Here is a 21828-nt window from a genome sequence, read left to right as displayed (position 1 = left end):
AAAGATGAAAGCAAATTTATACACTGAGATGGAATTACTTGTTTATTTTTTACAAAGATTAAATCTCGGCAGAATATTTGATACCTTTTATAGCTGCCAAAATTTTCACAGTCCCCATATTTAGTTATCACAATTTAAAAAGCTCTGGCTCAAGAATAAGAAGAGTGGATACATTGGAGGAGGCTATTGCAATAGTCCAGCTATTAGGTGATAAAAGCCTGCATCAAAGTGGTGGCAAGTGTCAGAGTAGAAATGAGAAAATGTTTGAGAGATATTGCAAAGGTAAAATTGATAGGGCTTGACAACAGTTTGGATATAGAGAGTGAGAGAGCATGAAGGTTAGGGTGACACCAGATTATGAACTTAGAAGACTGGGAAGATGATGATACTACCCTCTAAAGTAATAGGGAAGTTTGGAAAGGGAGAGATATTTGGGGAGAAAAATAATGAGCTTAATTCTGGGCATGTTAAGTTTAAGATGCTATAGGATATTCAGTTTTAAATATCCAATTAACAGAGAAAAGAAAAAGAATGAAGAAGAAAAGCAATAGGAATAAAATGAGAAGAAATTAAAGGAGACAAGAGGGAAAGGAGGAAGAAAAAAGTGAGAAAGGAAGTAGTAAAAGAAAATACTAATAGAATCTCAGGTTAGAGATTTAGATCTGGAAGGAGCCCAAGAAGTCTATTATAAAGTCCGGTCCCCTAATTCTACCGATGAGGAAACTGAGATCCAATGGGATTGACTTGCCCAGGATCATACTAGTAGTGTATCTATTAAGTGTCTGAAGTCAAACCCAGGAAACTGAGTCTTCCCAACTCTACACCCATCACTCTATGCACAATAGAGTGCCCAATTTCTACTCTGCAGGCCCCAAACTTTGTTTTCTTGATTTTTATTTTTTTCTTGGGCCATTTGGGAGAATCCTGCTGTGATTCCATGTTCTCTTGAAATTTTATAGCATCTTCTGCCTGCTCAAGTGTTGAATCATTATCTTTTGTCTAGCAGTATTTATTCTTGGATGTTTAGATCTGGATGTCTTAGATGATCTGGAGGCCATATTCCTTTTATTAATATTCTACTTGATGCTTATGTAAATCTTTCCATAAGTCTCTATCCACATCATATTTATTGTTTCTTATAGAATAGTAATTTTCCAATACATTCAAGTGTAGCTATTTCTAATCAATAGATAATTGCTTTGTTTCTAATTCTTTGGTCTTTCCAAAAATGCTACTATAAATATTTTGGTGTATATAGAGAATTTCTTATCAAAAGCCTTCATGGGGTATAAACCTAATAAGGGGAATATCTAAGTTCAAAGTTATGGTCATATTAGTTACTTTATTTGTATAATTCCAAATTGGTTTCCAAAAAAGTTACATTAATTAGCAGCTTCACCAACAATGCACTAGTGTATCCATCTTCCCATAATCCCTCCAACATTGACTATTCCCATTTCTTGTCATCCTTGATAATATTGAACATTTTTGCCATCTTTTCATCGTTACCAATTTGCTGGATGTGAAGATGTTTTGATTTGCTTTTCTTTTATTAGTAGTGATTTAGAGTATTCTTTCTTATGTTGTTAATAGTTTGTAGATCTTTTAAGAAATATTTGTTCTAATCCCTTGACCATTTATATATTAGAAAATGACTTGGTTTTAAACATCCACATCCACGTCCACACACACACACACACACACACACACACATGGAAATTGAGGCAGGTAGAAGTTAGATCACTTGCACAGGATCAGTCTTACCATGCATTTTAATCAATGCATTTAAAAAATTAATAATAACTTCCCCCAAAAAATACATGCAAAATACTTTTCAGCATTTACTCTTGCACAATCTTGTGTTTAAACATATTTATACAATTATCATGCTGCACAAGATTTCCAGGCTTATCCTGAATGGCTGTAGTGGGCAAAACTATTACCAATGCATGTACATTGCTTGGAGACAGTTTTCAATTCAATTTAAGGAAGCACTTTATAACAGAGGCACTGAACAGCAAAATAGGTTCCTGTGATAGGTAGAGATGGCCACCTTTCAACGTCTTCAGGCAGAGCTGAGATGGCCAACCTGCCAGGGATGCTGCAGGGAGATTCCTCTATCAGCTAGAAAGTTGGGATAGAATGGAAACATTCATATTGTAGAGTAAATTTCTGCTTGAGCAAGAATTGAATTTGTTGATCTCTGACAGCTTTTCCTTCTCTGAGATTCTAGGATTTCACAAGAAGTTTTCTTGAGAATAGGGTTTGATCTGAAGAAATTGAAACTATCTCTAGATGAAAATCACTCTAAATCACTATTGATCTGAGAAATGCAAATTAAAACAACTTTGAGATACCACTACACACCTCTCGGATTGGCTAAGATGATAGGAAAAGATAATGATGAATTTTGGAGGAGATATGGGAAAACTGGGACACTGATACATTCTTGGTGGAATTGTGAATGGATCCAGCCATTCTGAAAAGCAATTTGGAACTATGCTCAAAAAGTTATCAAACTGTGCATGCCCTTTGACCCAGCAGTGTTTCTACTGGGCTTATATCCCAAAGAGATCTTAAAGGAGGGAAAGGAAGCCACATGTGCAAAAATGTTTGGGGCAGCCCTTTTTGTAGTGGCAAGAAACTGGAAAATGAGTGGATGACCATCAGTTGGAGAATGGCTGAATAAGTTATGGTATATGAATGTTATGGAATATTATTGTTCTATAAGAAATAATCAGCAGGATGATTTCAAAGAGGCTTGGAGAGACTTATATGAACTGATGCTAAATGAAATGAGGGGAATCAGTAGATCATTATACACAGCAACAAGAAGACTATAGGATGATCAATTCTGATGAATGTGACTCTCTTCAACATTGAGATGATTCAAACCAGTTCCAATTGTTCAATGATGAAGAGAGCCATCTACACCAGAGAGAGGATTGTGAGAACTGAGTGTGGTTCACAACATAGCATTTTTACTCTTTTTTGTTGTTGTTTGTTTGCATTTTCTTCTGTTTCACTTTTTCTGTTGTGTAGCACAATAATTGTATAAATATGTATGCATATATTGGATTTAACATATATTTTTACTATGTTTAACATATATTGGACTATTTGCCATCTAGGGGAAGGGGGTGGAAATTAGAACACAGGGTTTTGCAAGGGCTAATGTTGAAGAATTGTCCCCGCATATGTTTCGATCAGGGTTTGATCAGGAGAACAGGAGAAAATATGAGGATCTTGAGCTCCCAAAGGGGAGGTGGCACTAATGGGAAGGCAAACAGAAACAGAATCAGCGTATGGCACTGGGTTGGCCCTGCCCCTCCTCCAGCCTGTAGCTCAGGCCCCACTTTTTCACCTGTCTGTGGGCATAGATTCTGTGCCACTGCAGTATGGGGATTGTGGGAGTGACTCACTAGGATAGAATCCACAGCTATAACAACTTTGTGGCCACAGATGGAAATTCCCAGAATAAGACTTGGCGGGAGCATGGGGAGTGTCAGCATAGGGAAGAATGTGCCTAATGATGGAGTCCCCCAATTGAACAGGTATTGCTCAAGAGGTTATCTAGTTCAACTGCTTGCTTCTAGATGAATAAAATATAATATTATTTACACAGGTGGTAGCTGTTGGAGATATTACCATTATGAGAGTACCAAGTTGGTGCTAATATTGGGGCCAGGGCTAATCCTTGTCTTTAAATGTTGTAGATCTCTAACTCATGAGGAACTTGGCTTATCCTGGATGGCTCTAGTGGACAAATTTATGACCAATGCATGTACATTGCTTGGAGGCAGTTTTCGATTCAATTTAAGTAAGCACTTTATAACAGAGGCACTGAAGAGCAAAATAGGTTCCTGTGATAGTAGAGATGGCCACCTTTCAACGTCTTCAAGCAGAGCTGAGAGGGCCAACCTGCCAGGGATGCTGCAAGGAGATTCCTCCATCAGCTGGAAGGTTGGGATAGAAATTGTTTAAAGTTTCTTTTGGCTCCCAATATTCTTTAATGGGTATTTGTTTCTATTTTTGCCCCTCCTTGAATTTCCTAGGTCTTTATCCACCTCATCAGTATCAACCAGCACCGACCTCAGTTCCTGGAAGCTCAGTATGAGGTGAAGGTACCCCAGGACACTCCTCCAGGGTTAGAGCTCCTCCGAGTCCAAGCCACAGACCAGGATAAGGGCAAGAGTCTTGTCTACACGATCCAGGGAAGTGTGGATGCCCGCAGTTCCAAGCTTTTCCAGCTTGATCCCAGCAGTGGCTCTCTAGTGACTGTGGGAAAACTGGACCTGGACTCAGGGCTTAGCCGCCACGTCCTGACTGTCATGGTAAGTCCTCTGGGAAAGTGGTCATACATTCATTTAAGGATATCTTTATTTCAAAGTGCAACTAGAGGGAGCCTCGAAGTACGTGTTTCCCTGATAATAGTAATAACTGTAATAACAATATAATGATCCATAATTTTGCTGAACCTCTTTATTCCTTACAAAGTATTTTCACATCTCTTTTCTCCTTATATTAATCCTATTGCTATCTCAATAGGAAGAATAAATACAATTATCCTTAAGATTAGAAATGAGAACTTGAGGTAAATAAAGGTGAAAGGTTTTTATTATTTATTTTTGAGGCAATCAGGGTTAAGTGACTTGCCCAGACTTATACAGCTGAGTAGATATCTGAGGCCAGATTTGAGTTCAGGTTCTCCTGACTCCAGGGCCAGTGTGCTATTTCTTATGCTAGCTATTATTATCGTCTACTATTTCCCACCTAAAGAGGAGAGAAAAAGACTTTGGGGATTCTAGAATATTTTAATGTTTGCTGTCATTGTATAGATTAATGTATATAAAGGCAAATTTTCCACTTTTTTTTTAAGTCATCATAATTGTAATTTGGACAAGTCACCACAAGATGGGCAATGACCAAATATTGAAGCACATTTCAACTTTTTAAAATAAAAAAATCTTATTTTTATTTAAATATTTAAAATTAAATTTTATTCTTAAATATTAATATTTTTATAAATAAGCAAGCAAAGAATGAGGTAAATATTAAAATTATAAAAACTAAAGTTTTTCATTTTAGTAGGAAAAATAGTAATATAATAAGTCTTCTTAAAATAATGTTAGCAACAATTTGTTTGCATTTCTTATCCTTTTCTTATTTGGTCCTTTTCCTATCTGTGTATTTAGAAAGTCTCTCTTCTCTCTCTCTCTTCCCTTTTGTCTTCCCCCTCTCTTCCTCCTCTTTCTCTTCCCCCCTCTCTTTCCCTCTTCTCTCTCTTCATCTCATTTTTTTTTACAGCATTATACTGTGTTGACAGCTTTTTACAAAAAAACAGAACTAGTAAAGCAGCTGAGCATAGGGAGAGATGAAGGAGGGTGACTAGACATATGGCTTCACTGGTATAAGAAATTCTTGAGTGAGGAATCATCTTCTATCAAAGGAGGTCAGCACCTCCTAAGAAACCTTCTTTGAGAATAGCCCAAGAGGTTCACCTTTGCCCAAGTTCACATGGCCAGGATATGTCAGAGGTGACACATGTTCTCCTGGATTGAGGCTGATTCTCTTGTCTACTATACCCTATTGCCTCTGTAATAATCATTAATTAACATATTTATAAAAATAGCATTTAGGCAACATTGATGAAGAGTACATGGCACTGTTTTAAATAAAGACTAGATCCTGCCTTCAGGAAGTTTACAGTCTAATAAAGGGCTGAGGCATGTGCACAAATCAGATGCAGTTTTAGGAGTACAGTGGGGAGGGTCCAGAACAATGCTCTGAAAAGTCTGAGATGTCACTTCTAGCTGGGAGAAACAGGGAATGATTGACACCTGAATTGAGTCTTGAATGAGGAGAGACTTTTTTTCATAGGTCTCATAGGATTTAAAGCTAAATTGTTCAGTTATGCCCAACTCTTCATGACCCTGTGGACCATGTCACACCAATATTGTCCATGGGATTTTCTTGACAAAGACACTGAAGTAGTTTGCATTTTCTTCTACAGTGGAGTAAGGCAAACAGAGGTGAAGTGTCTTGTCCAGGGTAACACAGCTACCAAGTGTCTCAGGCTAGATTTAAAGTCAAGTCTTTCTTGCAACACAAAGTCTTAAAAAATGGATGTTGAAAACTATCTTTACATGTATTTGGAAAAAATAAAATACCATTTTTAAAAAAGGAATTCAGGTTTTCCTGACTCCAGGCCCAATGTTCTATCCACTTAGCCATCCAACTGCCTAGAAGGGACCTTGGAAGTCATCTAGAAGTCATTTCATTTTACAAATAAAAACACTGAGACCCAGAGAATGCTAGTATTTTGCCCACGTTCAAATAAATAATTCATAGCAGAGCTTGATTTCAAACCCAAATCCAGTATTTTTTTCCATACATCAATGATTCTTAAACTTTTTTATTTCAGAACCCATTTATACTCTAAAATTATTGAGGACACTCCAACTAGGTTTAGTTTATGTAAGCTATGTCTATCAATATTTATTGTATTAGAAACTAAAATACCTCAGCATTATGAAAATAGTTTTGATCTTATAGACATCTGAAAGGATCCTGAGGACCCCTAAGAGGTCTTCAGTCCATACGTTGAGAATTGCTGTATTATTCCATATTGCCTGTCTATTCCTTTCTCCCAGGGGACAGATTGGGGAAGATGTGATATAAATATAAATGAGATGAGGGATCTAGGAAAGAGGAGAAAAAAAATTATCCAGATTAAAATATGCCCTTATTTCTCCTTGCTGGGGTTCTTTCTGCATCAAGGGCCTTCCCAGTATTACAAATGGAATCTGACTTTGAGGTACCCCTACCCTAGAGGCTAGCCCATGTCATTGTTCCTTTTCTGGAAGTAACCCCCCCCCATCTAGTCTCAGCATTGTAGTACTATGCTTCTGCATATAGGCTATGATGACTAAAAATAGTTGCCTAACAATCTAGTAGGTCAAAAGATGATCACCTTCTGAGCATTTTCTTTCTGATATGTCTAAGTTTCTTATGAAACTTTCAATAGTTTTAACATTTTTATCCCTAGGCTCCAGATTGCTTAGAGTGGTAAGCAACAGTGTCTTATACCTTAAACTTCCAGTAACATTCTTGAGCTTCAAGAATCTCCTATGGCTGATGATTTATTTGGTTGGGTCTCCTCTGATATTAAGCAGCTAGGAGTGCTAGTGGATAACATGCTGGATCTAGAGTCAGGAATTTCCTGAGTTCAAATCTGACCTTAGCTACTTATTGTATAGTCCTAGGCAAGTCATTTAACTTTTGTTTGCCTCAGTTTCCTCATCTTTATAATGAGCAGGAGAAGGAAATGGAGAAGGAAGGAATATTTTTGTCAAAGTAATCTTAAAGGAGTCACAAAGAACCTGACATGACTGAAATGATTAAACAACAGCAACAGAGGTGGTGAATATTAAAGTTTGATTGGATTGTAGAATATAGAATATGTCAAAGTGAGCAAAATATGGAAGACCAAAAAAAAAGAGGCTGAAGGCAAATTATGAAGGGCCTTGAACATTAGGAAAAAGCACTTAGTCAACGGTGAGCCACTGAAGATTTCTAAGCAGAAAAATTATATGAGCAGAGAAGTATAGTACAATGATTAGAGTAAGTTTCAATAGAATTAAAAAAAATAAAACTCTAGGTACAAATAAGGGCTTTTGTCACCAACCTTTCATGTTATCAATCACTGCTTAATTTAATTCAAGGTTTTATCAAGTTGTAATAGCTCTAATTCACTATTTACTTTCTGACTTAGTCTCTTTAAGATTTGTTTACTGCTGCCTGAATAACCCCTTAAAACAATTTGCATCATAAGCTCTTGCAAGTAGATTGTATCCAGACTTTGATCTCTCTCTCACTCTCTCTCTCTCTCTCTCTCTCTCTCTCTCTCTCTCTCCCTCTCTCTCTCTCTCTCTCGTAATATATATTTTCAGTTGTCTATTTATGCCTTTCCAGAGAGAAAGCCTTTTTAATTTCCCTGCTTCCTTTTCTTGTGGCCCAGCAGAAAGAAATTTTCTTCATGCTGCTTGCTATTAATCTGATCCTCTTACTTTGGACTCATAGGTTCGGGATCAAGAAATACCTATCAAGAGGAATTTTGTATGGGTGATTATCCAAATAGAAGATCGTAACCTTCACCCACCTAGCTTCACCCAACTCCACTATGAGACAACTACTTCCAACACAGCGTCCCTGGGCACAGAGCTGTTGCAGGTCAGAGCTTTGGATGTCGACCGAGGATTTAATGGCCAAGTTCAGTACTCTCTCCAGGCAGGTGAGCAGCTTAGTAGAAGGTTTATAAGTAGATGGATCACTGGTTAACCAGCTAAATGCTTGCTTCAGAATCTTAGACTTGGGAGCAAATCTAGAATTACCTTAAGCAAAAGGGAGCCATAGGTATTAAAGCCAGAATTGAGCAACACAGTAAATGTCTGAGCCAATAGTAAATTACAACACTAAGGCAGTCTTTGGTACCCATAGGGACTTAAATTAATACTCTTACACCAATAAAATCGCAAATTCTTAAAATATTAAGAGAGGCACAGGTTTTCATAAATATTGAAATCTTCTTCCACCACCATCTTGTGGCATTGCAACCACCTTGAGCTCTTGAAAGTTATTTCAGGGGAACACAAGGTCTGGAAGATGCCAAAAGACCTGGAAGGTCTGCTGGCAGCATTGTATCCGTTATTTTGAGGGATAATTCAATATTAGTTCGGAAAAATTATGGGCTACCTTGATAAAGAGAGAATACCACACTGTCTGTCACAGAAGCACAGATTCTTGAAGTATTTGAAATGTAAGTATAGAATGAAGACATAAAACATGCATATACACATATATGCATTGGAGTTCTTCCAATGGTAGGTATCATTGAGGCAGCAGAATGATGCCATGGATAGAGCACTTGGTTTGGAATCAGGAATAATTAAGTTCAAATCTGGCTTCAGATACTTCTCAGCTGTGTGATTCTGGGCAAAATGACTTAACTTCTGTTTGCCTCAGTTTCTTCAATAGTAAGGTGAGAATAACATCAGCACTTCTCTCTCAGGATTGTTATGAGAATTAAATGAAATAATATTTATAAAGTATTTAGCACATTGCCTAGCACATAGTAGGCACTATATAAACTCTTAATCCCTTCCTTTAAAATGCTTATGTTATCATGATTTTCACACTAATAATCCTGTAAAGATTCATGACAGACTTGGTTTTTCAATACTAATTAGTTAATTCAGGAACTATTATTAATTCCATGCAGGAAATTACACCAGGCATGGGAGGTTCAAATTCCTTATGTGGCATTCAAGGTCTTCTATAGTTCAGTGGCACTTGACATTTCCAGTATGGCTTCATATATCTTTTCTCCATTCATCCTATTATCTAGGCAAAGTCAGTGGCTGTATCTCAGATATACTCTGGCCTTTCCCATTTTCTACCCTTGCTTATGCTACTACTCTGCTTAGTATATCAATCTTATTCTTCTTCTCCTCATTGTTTAGCAACCTTTTCTCCTTGAGCTTCACATAATATTTTGCCTTTTTTACCTCCTCAAAGCCCTTATCACATCCTATTCTACATGATAGACACTATCAAATGTGTGTATGATGGTTATATTAGGTTTGTGTCCTGCCTTTCTACTAAACTTTGTATTTCTCCTACCATCCAGTACAGGAAAGGGTAGCAGGAAAGAAATAAGCACATATATAGCACCTCCTTTACAGCAATCTTGGGAAGTAAGTGCTATTAGTATCTCCATTTTTATAGTTGAAGAAACTGAGGTAAATAGAGATTAAGTGACTTGCTCAGAATCACACAGTAAATATCTAAGGCTAGATTTGAACTCTTGTCATAAAATGCTGTATCCATTATACTCTCTAACAGTCTCATTGAGCTACAATATTCTGCACATAATAGGTACTTAGCAAATATATATAAAATTAAGTTACACTATGTTGATTTGAATGGATAAAATACTTAGATATCCTAGGGTTTCAGTCCTATAGGTAGAAAGAAGAGTGTTTACAGATAAATGTAATATAAATCAGAATATGAATAATACATATAAGAAATATGAAAGGCATCCTGAAGCAGGATCTCCCTTGAGCTGGGCCATGATAGAAATACTCATCTTATCCAGCCAGAGATAATAGGAAGAGGGAGGAAGGCATTCTAGGAATAGGAAACAGTTATCATCAAAGGCATGAAAGCAGCCAAGTAAGGACATTTCTTTTTGGGGAGAGGGGGTGGAGTCTTGTGATACAGACCTATGAAACTGGAAAGACTCAGAATATTAACTGGACCTGGGAATGCTTTAGTGGCCCACTTTACTTATGGCATCCTCTGAAAGAGAAGTACCTTTTGGAGGTACAATAAATTTCATGTGGTCTTATCTTTTTTTTTCAGGGAACAGTGAGAGTTTCTTCAATATTGACCCTCACCTGGGAATCATCACAGTGGCTCAAAAACTTGACCTGATGCCACAGGACCAATACATGCTAACAGTGAGGGCTGAAGACCAAGGGTCCCCCCCACTGCATGACATGGCCACAGTGACAATTCACATCCACCCTTCTGACTACAGTGCCCCAGTCTTCTCCATGGCTGAGTATTTTGCAGAGATCCCTGAATCAGTTGCCATTGGCTCTCCTCTCCTCCTAGTCTCAGCTGTTAGTACCTCTGAAGTTACCTATGAGATGAGAGAGGGAAACAAAGATGGTGTTTTTTCCATAAACTCCTATTCTGGCCTCATTTCTACACAGAAGAGTCTGGACCATGAAAAGGTCTCCTCTTACCAGCTAAAAATCCGTGGGAGCAACATGGCAGGGGCCTTTGCTGATGTCATGGTGCTTGTATACATAATTGATGAAAATGACAATACTCCCGTTTTCATAAATTCTTCTTTCGTAGGCTATATCAGTGAAGCTGCTCCAATCCACAGCATGATTCTGGATGAATACAACCATCCTCTTGTAGTTCGTGCAACTGATGCTGATACAGACACCAATGCCTTGTTGGTCTATGAGATTCTAGAGCGGGAAGCCTTGAAGTTTTTCAAAATTGATCCCAGCATGGGGACTCTCACCACTGTGATGGAGATGGATTATGAACATATCTCCTCTTTCAGCCTCACCATTCATGTTCATGATCAAGGAAACCCCATCTTATTTGCCTCCAAGCCTGCCAGGGTCACAATCCATGTGAAAGATGTGAACGATTCTCCTCCAGTATTTTCAAAAGCTATATATGAGGTGACGGTCTTGTTGCCGGTTCATCCAGGGATGGAGCTCCTCCAAGTTCAAGCCGTTGATGCTGACTCAAAGGTGACTTATAACATTATTGCTGGAAATGCCAATGATGCGGTTTTCCTTCACCCAGTCACTGGTATCATCTCTGTGGTGAATGTGGCCCTTCTGGGTCATTCTTGTGACCTCTCTGTGAAGGCTTTTGATGGCTTATATCATGATATCTCCGTGGTGAAAATTAACTTGACTGAAGCTCCTGTTACTGCACTAAAATTTGCCAGGGATGTCTACATGGTAACTGTCAAAGAGAATTCCTGGGACACACAGGCTTTGATCATTCTGGGGGTTAATGGCAGTCAGTTCAATGATACCCTCTCTTTCTCTGTCTTGAATGGAACAGACGTGTTCCAAATGATTCACTCAGTGGGTGTGCTTCAAACGAAGGGCGTGGCATTTGACCGTGAGCAGCAGGACACTTATGAAGTGGCTGTGGAAGTGAGGGATGATCGACATCCCCCAAGGGTGGCTCAAGCTACAGTTAAGGTCTCCATTGAAGATGTCAATGACAATCCCCCTGAATTCAACCATTTGCCATATTATACAGCTATTCAAGATGGTACAGAACCAGGAGATGTCCTTTTCCAAGTGTCTGCCACAGACCTGGACTTGGGAGACAATGGGACCATCACTTATGCATTTGCAGAGGATTATGTATATTTCTGGATTGATCCCTATCTTGGAGACATTTCACTCAAGAAACCTTTTGATTATCAAGCCTTAAATAAATATACCCTGAGAGTCATTGCTCGGGATGGAGGTAATCCTTCCCTCCAGGCTGAGGAAAATGTGCTTGTCATAGTGAGGAATAAATCCAACCCACTGTTCCAGAGTCTTCATTATAAAGTCCAGATACCTGAGAACATTGCACTCTATACTCCCATCCTTCACACCCAGGCTCGAAGTCCAGAGGGACTACGGCTAATTTATAACATCATGGAAGAAGAGTCATTGACACTGTTTACTGCTGACTTCAAGACTGGTGTGCTGACTGTGACAGGTCCATTGGACTACGAATCCCAGACCAAGCACATATTTACTGTCAGAGCCACTGATACAGCTTTGGGTTCCTTCTCTGAAGCTACAGTGGAAGTCCAGGTAGAAGATATCAATGATAACCCTCCTATTTTCACCCAGTTGGTCTACACTGCTTTGGTCTCAGAGGGTTTGCCTGCTCAGACCCCTGTGATCAAACTCTTGGCTTCTGATAAGGACTCTGGTAGAAACAAGGATGTCTCTTACTCGATGGTGGAGGATGAATCTGAGGATTCTTCATTCTTCCAGATTGATAAAAGCACAGGGGAGATGTCCACAGCTCAGGAGCTGGATTATGAAACCCAGCAACAATTCCATGTGAAGGTAAGAGCTGTGGACAATGGGATACCTCCACTCAGTGCAGAAGCTCTCGTCATTGTTAACGTATCAGATGTCAATGACAATCCACCTGCCTTCAGACAACCTCAGTATGAAGCCAATGTAAGTGAGCTGGCGAGCTGTGGACACCTGGTGATTAAAGTTCAGGCTCTGGATCCTGACAGCGGGGACACCACCCGATTGGAGTATCTGATTCTCTCAGGCAACGAGGACCGGCACTTTATTATCAATCGCACATCTGGAATTATTTCCATGTTTAATTTCTGCAGGAAGCACCTAGATCCTGCTTACCGCCTGAGGGTGGCTGCTTCAGATGGGGTCTTTAGGACTGCTGTCCCAGTGTACATCAACACCACGAACGCCAACAAGTACAGCCCAGAGTTTCGTCAGCACATCTATGAGGTTGAATTAGCAGAAAATGCTGAAATAGGAACTAAGGTGATCGAGCTATTGGCTGTTGACCCAGATGATGGGCCCTATGGCACCATAGATTACACCATCATCAACAAACTGGCTAGCGAAAAGTTCTCTATCAACTCCAGGGGCCAGATAACTACTCTTCAGAAACTGGATCGAGAAAATGCAACAGAAAAATTCATGCCCATCAAGGTCATGGCCCGGGATGGTGGGGGCAAAGTGGCTTTCTGCTCTGTGAAGACCATCCTCACAGATGAAAATGATAACCCTCCACAGTTCAAGGCCTCTGATTACACTGTGTCTGTCCAGTCCAATGTCAGCAAGGGCTCCCCAGTCATTCAAGTGCTGGCATATGATGCAGATGAGGGTGCTAATGCAGATGTCACTTACTCAGTGGACTCAATGGAAGACTTAGGTGAGGAAGTCATTGAGGTCAATTCAGTTACTGGTGTAGTCAAGGTCAAAGAGAGCCTGGTTGGGTTGGAAAATCAGGCATTTAACTTTAAAATCAAAGCCCAAGATGGTGGACCTCCTCACTGGGACTCCTTTATTCCAGTAAGGCTTCAAGTGGTCCCTAATGAAGTAACTTTGCCCAAATTTTCTGAGCCTTCATATACTTTCTCAGTATCTGAAGATCTTCCTGAGGGTTCTGAGGTTGGGCTAGTTAAAGCAGTTGCTGAAGATCCTATCATCTATAGTCTGGTGAAAGGCACAACTCCTGAAAGTAATAAAGATGGTGTCTTCTCCTTGGACCAGGAAACAGGAGCTCTGAAGGTGAGGAAGCCTATTGATTATGAGACCACAAAATGGTACCAGATTGATGTGATGGCTAATTGTTCCCATAAGGAGACTGGCTTAATCACCTTGGCTTCTGTCAACATCCAAGTGAAAGATGTCAATGATAATAAGCCTGTCTTTGAAGCCGATCCATACAAAGCCTTCCTCACAGAGAACATGCCAGTGGGAACCACAGTCATACAGGTTACTGCCAATGACCAGGACACAGGTGTTAATGGGGAGGTCACATATAGCCTGGCTTTTGAACAGGGAAATGCTGCTGCTGAGCTCTTTGCCATCAACAGTGAGAATGGCTGGATAACCACACGTCAGGAACTGGACTGTGAAATACAAGAGACCTATAGATTTTATGTGGTGGCCTCAGATCATGGCCGGACCATTCAGCTGTCTTCCCAAGCTTTGGTGGAAGTCACCATCACAGATGAGAATGACAATGCCCCTCAGTTTGCTTCAGATGTCTACAAAGGATCCGTGATTGAGAATGGTGATCCCGGAGAACATGTTGTCACCTTAAGGACTCTGGATGCAGATATTTCAGAGCAGAACAGGCAGGTCACCTGTTACATCACAGGTAAGGTCATCAGGCTTAGCTCCATTATAGAGCAATGTGGTGGAGCGAGCCTTGGGTTAGGAACTTGTGACAGGTCTTGGGTTAGGAACTTGTGACAGGTCTAGTCTTGCTATTGCTACTACTTCATAATGGGACCTTGGTGGGCAAGTCTCTGAGCCTCACTTTATTCTGCTGTAAAATAGGAAAATGATCTCTACCCTGGAGATTTTTTTTTTACAGGAGTACAACTGAGGAACTAATCAGTTAATGGAAGTGACAACACTTTGCTTCATTCTGGTTAGGACAGATCCTATATACACAGCACATCCCCACTTCTGACCTTCATAGTCATTACTGTTTTTACTTATGATGTTTCTCCTACTTGATATCCTGTTTCTCTTCTACCTTCCACTTTTCTCCACTCTCTAATTTGTTCCTTTTCTCTTCCCCCTGCCCTTTTTAGGTCCTTCTTATTTCTGAATTCCTAGAGATCTTTTTGTCTCATAATAAGTCCTCAAGAGCCATATCTTTTTCAGTATTCTTTATTCTAGCAAAAGACTAGTCAAACTAGTCAAAGACTTAATCAGCATCACAGGAAAGCTTTAAGATTTAAACAATCTCTTACAGTAGAATTTTCTGTTGCATGATATGTATAGCTTTTTCAAAATTCATAGTCTCATTTATCCTTATAATACCCACACAAGTCAAAAGGGACATTATTATCCCCACTCTTTTTTATTAAAGCTTTTTTATTTTCAAAACATATACATGGATAATATTCAACATTCACCCTTGCAAAACCTTGTGTTCCAATTTTTTTTTCCTCCCTTCCCTCCACCTTCTCTCCTACATGGCATGTAATCCATTATATGGTAAATATTATCATGCTGCACAAGAAAAACCAGATCAAAAAGGAAAAAAATACAAAAAAACAAAATGCAAGCATACAACAACAAAAAGAGTGAAAATACTAGGTTGTGATCCACACTCAGTTCCCACAGTCCTTTCTCTCTGTACCCTCACTCTTGATATAAAGAAACTGAGTCCCAATAAGGGGATAGATTTACCCTAAGGTCACATGGTGAATTAGTGATTCTGACTCACACTGAGTTTTCCTGAATTCCAGATCATGACATTTTCTATACCACTGCACCCGTTGCCTCAGTTAAAATACCTTTCCATTCCCCTCCCATTTCCACATCCTACAGTTACACTTGAGGACATGCTTCTCCCACTTCTCCCAATTCTAGTCTCCTGAGCAGTGGGAGATATCCTACTAGCCCTGGTCAATCACCAAACATGACCTGAAGATACTCTCCTTAGTCTCCTCCTATCTCTTCCCACCATCATATAGGTTTTGAAGAAAGAGAGGGTATTCAATGCTTAGGAAATCTCAGACCAACTTGGCTCTATCTAGATCTATGAGTTAAGGCTACTTCATTCCTGCCTCCATTAATCTGATATGATACAGCCTTCTATCTGATTTGGAATTCTCACCCTTCAAATCCATCTCCAAGATTAGACAAAGAACAGGGCTGAGATGTCTGTATTTAGGAGGGAAGGTCCCTGGTCGGAAACTTGGCCTTCTCTTGAGCCCTCCAATTAACAGGAATCTGTTTGTCATAGTAGCCAGCCATAGTATAGAAAGTGATGAAAATTAACCTGACTGAATGTTTCTATTACCATGTTATAATTTAGCTACATGGTAATTGAGGGAAAAGTCCCAGAACACATAGATCTAAAGCTGGAAGAAACCTCAGAAGCCATCTCAACCAACTCATTTTAAAAATGAGGATTTGTTTGTGTCACAAGTTGATTTGTCTGAAGTCACATAGTAAGCTTTGTAGGTGATATTTGAACTCAATCAATTTGGATTCTTTCCATTATTCCACTTTGATTATTCTGGGTATTAAGGGTATTTAGATGAATGATTTCCTTTCCCCCACTTAGTCTTTTTTTTTTTTCTTATTCCTTTAATCTCTTTCTCAGCTCTTATTGCTATAGCTAGCGTTTCTAATACAATATTAAATAGTAACGGTGATAGTGGGCAACCTTGTTTCACTCCAGATCTTATTGGGAATGGTTGCAGTTTGTCTCCATTACATATGATGCTTACTGATGGTTTTAAATAGATGCTGCTGATTATTTTAAGGAAAAGTCCATTTATTCCTATACTCTCAAGTGTTTTTAATAGGAATGGATGTTGGATTTTATCAAATGCTTTTTCTGCATCTATTGAGATGATCATATGGTTTTTGTTAATTTGGTTATTGACATGGCCAATTATATTGATAGTTTTCCTAATATTGAACCAGCCCTGCATTCCTGGTATAAATCCTACTTGATCATAGTGTATTATCTTGGAGATGATTTTCTGTAGTCTTTTTGCTAATATCTTATTTAAGATTTTAGCATCAATATTCATTAGGGAGATTGGTCTATAATTTTCTTTCTCTGTTTTCAGCCTACCTGGTTTAGGTATCAGTACCATGTCTGTGTCATAGAAGGAATTTGGTAGGACTCCTTCATTCCCTATTTTATCAAATAATTTATATAGCATTGGGGCCAATTGTTCTTTAAATGTTTGGTAAAATTCACATGTAAATCCATCTGGTCCTGGGGATTTTTTCTTAGGGAGTTGTTTAATTGCCTGTTCTATTTCTTTTTCTGAAATGGGACTATTCAAGCAATTTACTTCTTCCTCTGTTAGTCTGGGAAGTCTGTATTTTTGGAGGTAGTCATCCATTTCACTTAGGTTATCAAATTTATTGGCATAAAGTTGAGCAAAATAACTCCTTATTATTTCTCTAATTTCCTCTTCATTGGTGGAAAGTTCTCCCTTTTCATTTTTAAGACTACTAATTTCATTTTCCTCCCTCCTTTTTCTAATCAGATTTACCAAAGGCTTATCTATTTTATTGGCTTTTTCATAGAACCAACTCTTAGTTTTATTAATTAGTTCAATAGTTTTTTTACTTTCAATATTTTTAATTTCTCCTTTTAATTTTAGAATTTCCAATTTAGTATTTGATTGGGGGTTTTTAATTTGGTCTTTTTTTAGTTTTTTTAGTTGCAAGCCCAATTCATTAATCTTTTCTTTCTCTGTTTTATTCAAGTAAGCCTCTAAGGATATAAAATTCCCTCTTATTACCGCTTTGGCTGCATCCCACAAATTTTGGTATGATGTCTCATCATTGTCATTATCTTGAGCCCCACTTAGTCTTGAATAAAAATTCTTGAAGCTGAAAAAGACTTTTAGACCCAAATGAATAAAAATCTAATTGTAGAAGTTTAAGCCTAGTGACACAACCCTCAATAGCACTGGACAATTGGCCACCTTCATAAAGTGAGGGTAGCTTTCCTTTCCTCCCCCACTAAACACTGCTGCCTAGCTCATGAGGTCCTGTCTTGTCTCTCCAGAGGGAGATCCCCTGGGCCAGTTTGACATTAGCCAAACTGCAGATGAGTGGAAGATCTCCACCAAGAAGATCCTGGATCGAGAACACATTGCTAAGTATTTACTCAAAGTGACAGCATCTGATGGCAAGTTCCAAGCCTCCATCCCCGTGGAGGTGTTTGTCCTAGACATCAATGACAACAGCCCACAGTGCACACAGGTGAGAATCTCCAGATGGAAGAGGAAATGGGCAGAGGGAGTCTAAGGAGATGTGAGAACAGATGGAAAAATAAAGAAAATAGGAGAAGAAGGAATAGGAGTAGGGAAGAAATTGTACTCTAGTAAGAGTGCCAAGCTCTGTTCTATTTTTCAGTTTTATCAATGAGTTGGATGGAAACTGAGATGTCATGGTTATTAATTTGTAGGTAGCATGTAGCTGGGAGAGTTGACATTACATGCTGGATGACACCTCTGGTTCAAAAATATCTCAGCAGCCTATAATGATGGATCAAATCTAAAAAGATGAAAAAAATTTTTTTCATTGTTTTATTTTTTCTGATTATACATGTATATTAATTTTTAATATACATATCTTTATGAATCATGTTGGAAGAGAAAAATCAGAACAAAAGGGAAAAACTATGGGAGAGGAAAAAGCTGTGTTGATTTACATTCAGTCTTCATGTTAAAAGATGAAATTTAATAGAGGGACATTTTAGATCCTCACTTTGGTTTAAAAAATCAGTTGTACAGATCACTGCAAGATGAGGAAGGTGTGGGTAGACAGTAATTCATGTGGAAAAGTTGTGGGCATGTTACCAAACAGCAAGCCCAAACAAAATGATATTGTAACCAAAATGTTAACACATTAAAAAGAAAGATTTGTCCAGAGCAAGTGATTTGTCCTGAACAAATCATCCTTTCCCCCCACCCCTGGCCATACCACACCTAAAGTCTGGTGTTTAGCTCTGTTACCACATGTTAGGAAGGAAATTGGCCAATTGGAATGGATGTAGAGAAAGATGACCAGGATGACTACAGACCTGGACAGGAAAATGGTGAGAGATTTGGACACTAAAACATACAAAAGTAGATTGAGGAAACTAAGAATACCCTGGAGAAGAGAAGACTTGGCATTAGGGGTAAAGGAAGATGTGACAGTTGTCTTCAAGTTTTTTGAGAACTATCAGGAATAAGAGGAATCAGAATCATTCTGCTTGATGCCAAAGAGCAGAACTAGCACTAACAGGTGGGACTTACCTAGAGACATTTTGATTGAGTATAAGGGAAAAGTTGCATCATATGGTTTTGTCTAGAGAAGTGGGTCTAATTTTGGTGTCAGGACCCCATTACACTCTTTGCTGGGGAGGAAGTTGGGGAGGGAGAAATTAGGGTTAAGTGACTTGCCCAAGATCCCACAGTACTTGAGGCTACTTTGAACTGTGGTCCTCCTGACTCCAGGGCCAATGTTCTATCCACTGCCCCTTATTATACTCTTAAAAATTATAGTGAATCCCAAAGAGCTTTTGTTTATGTGAATTACATTTTGATATTTACTATATTAGAAAACAAAGTTGATAATTTAAAATATGTATTAACACTTAAAATAGCTAATAAACTCATGACATATTAACATAAGTATGTTTTTAATGAAAAATAATTATTTTTTTTCATGAACCAAAAAAGTTAATGGGGGCAAGTGGCATTGTTTTACATATTTTTGCATATCTTTAATATTTGGCTTTATAGAAGACAGATTTTCATAGCTGCTTCTGCATTCATTGTTGTGATATGTTAGGGGTGATGTGTATAAAGAACATCTGGCCTTACACAGAAATGCAGTTGGAAAAAGGAGTATTTTAAAGAGCAAATAATGTCTTAGTATTATTATGAAAGCAGTTTTGACTTCTTGAAAGAGTCTTGGAGGACCTTAATGGGTTAAAGCCCACACTTTTGAGAACTGCTGGTGCAAATGAAGTGAATTTTCTTCTGGATGCAAATTCTATAAAGAGGATTTTTGTTCAGACACATATTAGATTAGATGCCTTCGGGGTCCTTTCCAACTTAGAGGTTTTGTGATTGTAATGGATATAGGTTTTGTGATTATGTAATAGATAGAGAGGAAGGAGGACAGGAACAGAGAGTGCAGAAGAGAGAATAGGGTGAGAGAGAAAGGAAGATCTAGAGCAAGAGAGAAAAGAAAGAAAGGCAAAAGGATAGAATGGGAAGAAAGGAAAAGGGTACAAAAGAGAGGGGAAAACAGAGGAGAAGAGAAAGGAGAAAGGGAAAGTAGGAAAGGGAGGAAGAAGAGTGTGACAGGAAAGAAAGAAGGCAAAATAGAGGGGGGAGGGATATAAAAAGGAAGAACAAAACAACTATCTAGGCCTTCTCTTCCTTAGAGCCTAGTAATCACTCAATCTCTTTCCTATTATTCCTTGATCTCATCGGACCTAATGGGCCATCTTGGCATTTGGGGCTCTTTAGAAAATTATTGTGGCCTTTTATACTATTGGAGTCTCTCCTCAATCACCCATCTGCTCATTAGTTGTTGTCAAGAGGCCTTATTTGTTGACTTCTTTGCCCATGAACAAAAACTATCTAAAGCTACTTCCCTGTTCCTCAACCAGACTCAGTCTGGGACACACCTGGGGACTGGTTAGGATACTTGGATGATGGGAGCAGGAGGACCTCCTTTGTATTACTAGCCCAGATCCTGTCCAGCTTTCTACAGGTCAAACCATTTATCTATGTTGCACCTCTCAGAATCCTGACTCCTGTGCCTGAACCTTCAAACCTGAAAGATATTATATGTTAAACAAGTCCTCCATCCTTGCCTTGTCTTGAGTGCCTCACCTGCTCCCTTCTCAACCTTCTTCCCTAAACCTGGGGCATTTTCTGATTGGAGGGTAGGGAGATCCCAAGGCCACCTATTCATCCATCCCCAGGAAAAACAAACACAATATTTTTGGGGTAGAAGGGAATGGAACTTAATCTTTCCTTTGGGAAAGGAGGCCCCATGGACTTGTTGATTTATTTATTGAGTTATTGTTGACAAACAGCCTCTACCTCTAGCCTACTGGGCGTGGAGTTGCCAACCGCAGGGCATGTAGAGGCAGTGGTGGTGTCCATCTTGTGCCCACCCAATGCCAACCAGATGGGAGAGGAGCCTGGCTGGCAGGCTGTGTGTGCCAGGGGGCTGATGTCCAAGAGAAAATTGGGTTCTGTCCAAGTCTGGCCCTCATCCCATACTGATGTCACCTGCATCTCCCTGGGCTTGCCAATTCCTAGTGTTCACTGAGAACGAACCAGCCAGCCAAGTGTTTGGCTTTGCCATATTGGCACTGTTGAGGACCAGACCCAGAGAAAGCTGTAGACCTGAGCAAGTGAGTTTCTCAAGTCGTGAGGATGGGGTGGGAGGAGAGATTAACTTCAGGGTGGAAAGACCAGGGGAAGGGTATTGCTTGGTTTGGAATTTCTTTACTCCTACTCCCACAAAGTATAGTTCAATACCATCTCCATCTCTACCTTATAGGTACTGCCTATATTCCCCTCCCTCTCCCCAGCTCTCAAAGGACCTTTTGTGTGTTAGATTGGAGGGTGTTTCTCCCACGCTTGGACAGAGCATTCTGTCATGTGTTCATCATGACATGTTGGCTGGGCCAGTAATGAATGCCTTTCTATCTCCCTCTCTCCTTCCTTCTTTCCTTCCCTCTCTCTTTATTTCTCTTTCTCTGAATTGGTTCTTCTTCTCTATTTCTCCTCTTCTTTATCCTCTGCATCTCTCATCTTCTCTGTCTTTCTGTCTCCTCTTTCTCCATTTCTACCTTTGTCATTCTCTCCTCTCTTTTCTTTGTTCTTTCCTCTGTTCTTCTATTTTTCCTCTTTTTTCTCTCCTTTTTTAATCTCTCATCCCTTTCTTTTCCTTCTCTCTCATCTTCCTTTTTCTCTCCTTTCTTTCTTCTCTTTTTTTC

The 21828-nt window shown here is 39.2% G+C and overlaps 1 protein-coding gene across 2 annotated transcripts in view; it reads left to right on the top strand.

The window, feature by feature from the left end:
* FAT2 (FAT atypical cadherin 2) overlaps positions 1-21828 on the top strand; it is a 109239-nt gene that overhangs the window by 51887 nt on the left and 35524 nt on the right. For both annotated transcript variants that reach the window (XM_031953557.1, XM_031953556.1), the window contains exons 8-11: positions 4056-4334; positions 8083-8293; positions 10426-14481; positions 17881-18077. In XM_031953557.1, the coding sequence (XP_031809417.1) occupies positions 4056-4334; positions 8083-8293; positions 10426-14481; positions 17881-18077 (4743 nt within the window). The remainder of the gene's footprint in view (positions 1-4055; positions 4335-8082; positions 8294-10425; positions 14482-17880; positions 18078-21828) is intronic.

The sequence above is a fragment of the Sarcophilus harrisii genome, chromosome 2 (assembly GCF_902635505.1).
Source record: "Sarcophilus harrisii chromosome 2, mSarHar1.11, whole genome shotgun sequence".
Taxonomy (NCBI): Eukaryota; Metazoa; Chordata; class Mammalia; order Dasyuromorphia; family Dasyuridae; genus Sarcophilus; species Sarcophilus harrisii.
The sequence above is the reverse complement of the archived record's forward strand: the minus strand, read 5'-3'. Positions and strand labels throughout refer to the sequence as shown.